The sequence below is a fragment of the Seriola dumerili genome, unplaced genomic scaffold (genome assembly GCF_002260705.1).
Source record: "Seriola dumerili isolate Sdu_G_001 unplaced genomic scaffold, Sdu_1.0 BDQW01000189.1, whole genome shotgun sequence".
NCBI classification, from domain to species: Eukaryota; Metazoa; Chordata; class Actinopteri; order Carangiformes; family Carangidae; genus Seriola; species Seriola dumerili.
Window position 1 is genome coordinate 1,478,715 of NW_019174444.1, and position 6,624 is coordinate 1,485,338.

The 6,624-nt window shown below is 41.2% G+C and overlaps 1 protein-coding gene across 1 annotated transcript; it reads right to left on the reverse strand.

Annotated features, from left to right (window-relative positions):
• Window positions 1–321: 321 nt before the first annotated feature.
• Window positions 322–6,157, reverse strand: LOC111227502 (leukocyte elastase inhibitor-like). Its single transcript, XM_022753023.1, has 7 exons — window positions 6,099–6,157; window positions 4,214–4,402; window positions 2,273–2,410; window positions 2,061–2,178; window positions 1,791–1,933; window positions 1,455–1,622; window positions 322–744 (listed from the first exon to the last, which is right to left on the reverse strand). The coding sequence occupies exons 2-7, from the start codon at window positions 4,379–4,381 to the stop codon at window positions 337–339; spliced, it is 1,143 nt and encodes a 380-aa protein (XP_022608744.1). The 5' UTR covers window positions 4,382–4,402; window positions 6,099–6,157; the 3' UTR covers window positions 322–336.
• Window positions 6,158–6,624: the final 467 nt, after the last annotated feature.

Genomic DNA, 6,624 nt, shown 5'->3' on the forward strand with positions numbered 1-6,624 from the left:
TAATTAGGGTAAGAGTTAATGAGTCTAATTAGCCAATAAGAATCAGCTATATTAATTTCTGCCCGGATACTGCGTTTGTAGCACTTGCCTGTTTGTGTGTGCATGTGTGTTTGTGTGTGTATGTATGTGTGTGTGGCTGTGATTGTAAACATCACAGAGATCACAAATTACAAATCACTAATTGAATCACAAATAATCAAACCTCTTCATTAATTAATAGCTACATCTATAATTCCAGTGCAAGAGCAGATGAAAATAGAACAGAAGATAAAGCTCTCATTAAAAGGATGTTTTTTTTATTTGAAGTGGCCCAACATCTTCCTCAGCTGGTTCTGTCTACTGAGGAGACGAGAATCTGCCGAGGAAGAGGATGGACTTGGTCGTGTTGTGTCTGATGAAGAAGAGGAAGGGGTGGTCTGCTTTGAAGCATGGCTCCCTGAACATGCAGAATTGTGCCATGCCAGTCGTGGCTGCAGCCGCCACTGTGCCCTCCTCGTTCACCTCCACGAATGCTTTGTGTGCCACCGTGGACAGGAAGAGTCCACCTTTGCCGTTCATGCCAGACAGGTCGGCCTTCGCTGAGCAGAACACGTCCGTCATGCCCAGTTTAGCCAGAGGCTCGTTCAGCTCGTAGTCTTCCTCCAGCTTGAACTTTGGCAGGTGAACGTTGACTTCTGAGTAGATGTCCATGTTTTCCCTGTTGGTCCATTCATCCAGCCTCTCCTGTGTCAGCTCATTCTCCAGCTGCAACAGAACAAATACAAAATTACTGCCAAGCATCCTAGTTGCAGGAAATATTGTCACAGTCTCTCCTTCCTGAGATACAGCGTTGAATAATGGTCAGAAGTGTTTTTACAGAACATTATGATGTCACAGTGAAATTAACCTTTGACCTTTTGGATTTAAAATGTCATCACTTCATTTTATCCTGTTAGACATTTGTGATAAATTGTGTCATAATTAGTTAATGGATTCATGAGTTATGGCCAAAAATGTGTTTTATGACATCAGTGACCTTGACCTTTGACCTTTGAACACCAAATTCAAATCAATTTGTCCATGGGTCCAAGTGAATGTGTCAAATGTGAAGAAATTTCCTCAAGGCGTTTCTGATATATCGCCTTCATGAGAATGGTGACGTACGCATGTACAACCTGAAAACATAATGCCTCTGGCCCTGGCTGTTGCCGAGGTAAAAGAATGATTAAATATAATTTTAAAAATGTAGGAAATGGGCTGGAAAATGTGAAAACAAATCATTATTCTGCATGTTATTTATTATATAGATGCTATAATTCTCCAAGAGAGTCAATGGTTCATAATCTATGTAATAAAGCTTGTATAATATCCCTTATCTGTCTGCTGTTTGGTGCTCGACATGTAGTGTTCAGTGGGATTATCTGAGCTTGTTAATATAAAAAGATTGATTATAGCAGCTTTTCTAGGTGGTGTACCTTCAGCAGAGGGTTGGAGCCGTCTTCGGACTCATCAGGCAACAGGATGAACATGCTGAGCTCCTCCTCCATGTACGGCAGCTCCAGGATCTGCACACTGTGGTCTGGGATGTAGTTGTAGGGAAGCTTCTTCATCTGGTACATCATCATGACCGGCTTGGTTTCATTCTGACACACAGGAAACACAGATATTCAAGACGATTGGATCAAGCTAAAAGAAAAAAGTAACTAACCTTAACCCTAACCCATCTTTAGTTTATTATCAGATCAGCTCCTGCACACGTCTGCTCAAGTCAAACAATGTTTTCTGTATTTAAATGTGCGCTTAGTTTTCACCTGGTTGACTTTAAAGGGCATCTCTTTGGTGTTTGCTTCATCAAAGCGATTCATCCAGTTTCCTTTGAAGTAGATAGCGTTGACCAGAGCCAGTCGTGTCATTGTGCTGACTGTTCCCGGCTTCAGAAGATCTTTAATCTTATCTGGAATGAAACAGACAATGCAACCAACCACTGAACACTGACTCACAGAAGGCAGTATGGAATGATTTATTGCTGCGCAAGCTGTAGGAGTGAATTGTATGGTTTCAATTAAGATGTAGATTCTCACTTTCTGTCTGCTGCTCGACCCAGCTGTTGATCTCCCCTCTGCACGCCTCTGGAGAACCGATGAAGTCGACCGCCTTCAGGTCGGCCTGGTAGTGCTTCTGTGTGGCTGCAAGGAATTGCTGCAGAGAAGAGACGACGTCTAGTCAGTTCAGTCTTATGAAGTTATTGATTCAGTCAAAATATCTGCGTCTTCTGCAATATGTGAAAACTCACTGTGAGGAAGTTGGCCGTATTCTCTCCATAAAGACGGTTGGCTGTTTTCAGGATGTAGGATGCAGATGGTGAGTTGATGTCAGCGATTAGGGTCTGGAAGTCTGCGTGGACTCCTTCACCTGAGCTGAATGACAGGGCCTGTGTGGAAGTTTGTGACACACAACATTAAAAAACTAAAATTACCACCTCACGGTTGTCTGCCTCCGCCACTCAGACTAGTTTCAGATTACACCCCTGTTTATCCAGAATCATTAATATTAACCACTTGTGTGAAATTCTGTCATAATTGCTGTGCTCTGACTGTCGTCGGCGCAGAGGCATAAAAAGACCAAAGTGACCAAAGCGTTGCAGGTGGTGGAAAATGACTGATACACTACACTTGACCTTGTGCTACTTTTTTTAGTTATTGGACAAATAGCAGTGGTGACATATTTCATAACTGCCTTAAAGTTGTTGAATCAACCGTCTGACAATAGTGTGCTTCCAATTTGTGGCAGCAGTTTGTTTTGACATAAAGAAACGGTTTTCTCAGAGTGGTGTGGAAGAACTTGACTGGCCTGCTCGGAGACCTGGGGCCGCATCACACAAACTCCCTAACTTGCAGACCCTGTCTGAGCTGTCTGGTAACCATGGTAATTAGGGTTAGGAGCTGTTTTAGGAAAAAAAAGCCATTACAGATGAATAGTTCCTGAGTCAATGTTCTTATCCTAACTTCAAATAGGTCCCAAAATCTTAAATAAACTCTTGGAACTTTAGGAAAACCATTAACTTTTCCTATAAGTTTCACTTTTCCATCACTTAGCTAACATGTTAAATCCATAATGCTGTTCTTTTATTGCTTTTACACAACCAACGAAAAGTCCACAACTTGCTCATGACAGACCCCAACGATGTGTTGCAGTTTGATGACAAAATGCTTAGCTCATCTTAGCTCACTCTCTCTCATCTCAAAAAGAACATCTTTGGATTTTTCTACAGATGTTAGCAACACTTCTAACTCATCTGTCTGGCAGTTAAGTGTCCATCACTGTTTTTGTTCCTTTTCTTTTGTACATTTCAATGAGAAATCTAAACAAAGCTAAGCAAGATAAGAAGAGAAAAGTAGCATTGGTTACTAGGTAACAGACATAAAAGTTGATAACCAATGTTGGATTGAATATTTAGGATTTCTTGCCTGAGATAAGGTAGGATGACGTAAGATAGGAAAGTCAGTTAGGATTTGCTTCTGTAACACCAGATTGGGAAAAATCATATCCTATCTTTATACTCCTCCTATCTTAGGGCTTAGGAAAGGATTTCTGTAATATGTCCCCTGATCTCAAACCCATCCAGCATCTTTGGGATGAACTGGAACGCCAACTGGAAGCCAGACCTCATCACCACATTATCAGCGTTAGACCTCATTCATGAGAAATGTCCATGGTTTATAACAATCACAGGAAGGTGTAATGTTGATGTGTTCACAGACTTTTGGACATATATGCATATTTCTTGTTGATGTATTTTGTTTATTCATTCATTAATCGTTAACCTACTGCGGCAAAGCAGATGAAAATTCACCATTTGGATAAATATGGCACATTTACAACACAGAAGTCATTAATCAAAATAAAAAAAAGAAAAGACAAACATGTTTCATTAAGTGAAACCACAACTGAATGTAGCACTGCCAGACTTGACAGTGTTCTGCCTTTTAGAGAACACTACATATACTGTTTCAGAAGTGTTTATGGAGGCCAAAGTACAGTCGTCAGAAGGCTACACCTGTCTCCTGACACACCTTTCAGTCTGCGCCTAGATACACACCTGGGCGTGATCCCTTGAACTTGAACTGAATTTCATAATGCCTATTACCTCTTTTTTAACAGCTGGGCTAGAGCTTACATGGGGATGACGTGGTGTCATGGAGGAGGCGCATGTGATAGAGAGTCACAGTTTTACCTGTGCCATCTGAGCAGCAGTGTCTCCTCTAGCTCCCAGGTAGACCATGGCCAGAGCTGAGCTGATGCTCAGCGGAGAGACGAAGATATTCCCAGTGGGGTCCGCTTGGCTCAGAGTACGGAGCAGCTCCAAGGCGAAAACTGTGTTTGAGCTGCTGATGGCGGCCATGGCTGACGATGTTCGCTCTTTCTGCGATGAATAAAAGCCAGGTGAAATTCCATACATTTCAATTCCATACATTTCAGAGAACCTCATCGCAATATTGAATATGAAGTAAATTCAAGGTCTAAATGCTGTTCATGTTACTTACACTCCTTTTACTTTAATGATATAGGAGTTTAAATTGTGGCTTAATCTTCATATTTTAGGGGTGTCTCAGTTGCCTAGTGACCTATGCTTCAATAACTGTTGTTTAACTCTGATGTAGGGGTGAAGGTATAGACACTAAAATCAATCTTGAAAATTTGAATTAGATTTGGTATATATACTCTCAAATGTGCACATCCACCTTGGTCATGGTGTCAGTAATTTTACTGAAAAGAGTCAGTAGCACGCAAAGTATATAGGCTTACTCTACATATACACCTATAAAACCTATGAAGGAACTATTAAAAACGATTCAATCAAATGAATGTTTTCTTATTGTCTTTGGTATTCATGTCACATACAGATGCAATGATAATTGCTGGGAAATATGTGCATATTGTTGCCCAATCTTAAGTCTCTATTTGATCATGTGACAAGATGGCAAGCCTCCAGTGGTGTGTCAACAAACATGCTGCAGGTAACTTTAGAAGCAAACTAGCTAACATCAGTCTAAATAATCATCTTCTGTCGGTAAACTGTGTGCGTGCCGCTGTAGCTGGCCAGTTTTCGGGACATGGTATTGTATGTTGATAAGTAGGCTATTGCAGTTCTGTCTTATTTACTATAATCTCTTGCCTCTATGTCGAAGAGGAATGCGGTTGCCTGATTCGTGAGGTTATTGTACTAAAAATGCCCGAAAAAATCTGAGGTCATTTCAGCACCACAGTGAAATGGACAGCTCCCCTGCACTCAGGTGCTTGTTGTCACTTTCAGAATATTAACTGTCACAGCACTATCCATGGTTCTGATAACTTTCTCTTTGACTTCTGTACTTTGCAAACACAATAGTCTAGGTAACGCTTCCCGACTGTAAAGTCAAACACATGGTTGGTACTTTATATATATGCCTAATTTTGTGGGCATATGTAAGTGTGTGCATATGAGTGTGCCTTTGTAACCGAGGAGCCCAAGGGCCCGTCATAATAGCCTGCACTGGGGCCCGTAGTTACTAACTTACGCTACTGCTCTGATTACTGACTTAAGTTAAGTGTCTTCCCCTTTGCTCTCTCCATGATTCTTGCGGGTTTACTATCTAAAGGGCAAAATGTCGAATTTAAAAAGCTCTGTAATAACATTTGTTTTGTTTTTTGGTTTATTTTCTTTCACTACCTGCAAAACCTTCATGTGCATCACTCTACCATAGGAAAAAAAGGAAAATGTATGCACATGAAGCCTGATGACACTCTGGTCACACGGATCTTCTAGTCATTGTAATGCTACATCGAAAGTCCTTGACATTCATTAATTTCAGTTCCGTTATATTGGATGGTGTGTACACAGATGAAGATTTAATTCGCCACTTGTTTTAACGCATTTCAAAGCAAAATCGGCCTTAAACGTTTTCAGTGAAACGTGCACAGCTGAGTTCATGATGGTGGTCGACTGGGACACCCGGAAATCAACCTGCACACGCCTTTAACTTTAAACAGGGCACTAGCTGCTGTGAAATAACATCAGATCATGTCAGAATAAGCTACATAACAGTTATAGCGTCTATCACAGCCATATTCTTATTTACCTGATCTTCCTCCCGCAGTGACTGAAGCTCACACACACTCTGTTGGAGTGTTGGAGAAAAAAAAGAGTTAAAGAGAGGCAAAAACAACACGAACAAATAAAACTACTAAAAGTCCCGACGGAAGTGAAACCCCGGGACTGGTTCTGCGTGAAGGTAGAAGTTGTGCACGTCTCATTTATACAGAACAGACTGTGGGCTGTGGGTGGGACGCGTGACTGCGCGATAAGTCAGTGACTGCAGTCACAAAACTCCCATTATACTGAGGACTGAAAAAAAAATGCAGCCTATACATTGCTGTGAAAATACGTGTTTAAGCCCTTTTTATGTTTAATGACAGCACTTAAAAAATTAAGGGAAGACTGTGGTTATGGTTTAAAAAGGCACAAACTCTGATCTCCCACATTAAAGTTGGATAAACTGCATTCCCATCACCCTGACCTCCCCAGAGTGGACTTCTTCCTGCAGTGCCACCATATGCTGACATGGGGTATAAATCATGTCCAGTGTCAAACAAAATCCATTTCCA

Bases quoted from the DNA above. Each gene is read 5' to 3' on its own strand.
- LOC111227502 (XM_022753023.1), bottom strand. From the start codon at position 4,381: ATGGCCGCCATCAGCAGCTCAAACACAGTTTTCGCCTTGGAGCTGCTC. The intron at 2,411-4,213 runs GTAAAACTGTGA...ACTTCCACACAG, and splicing joins CTGCTGCTCAGATGGCACAG to GCCCTGTCATTCAGCTCAGG. The intron at 745-1,454 runs GTACACCACCTA...GTTCTGTTGCAG, and splicing joins GCTCCAACCCTCTGCTGAAG to CTGGAGAATGAGCTGACACA.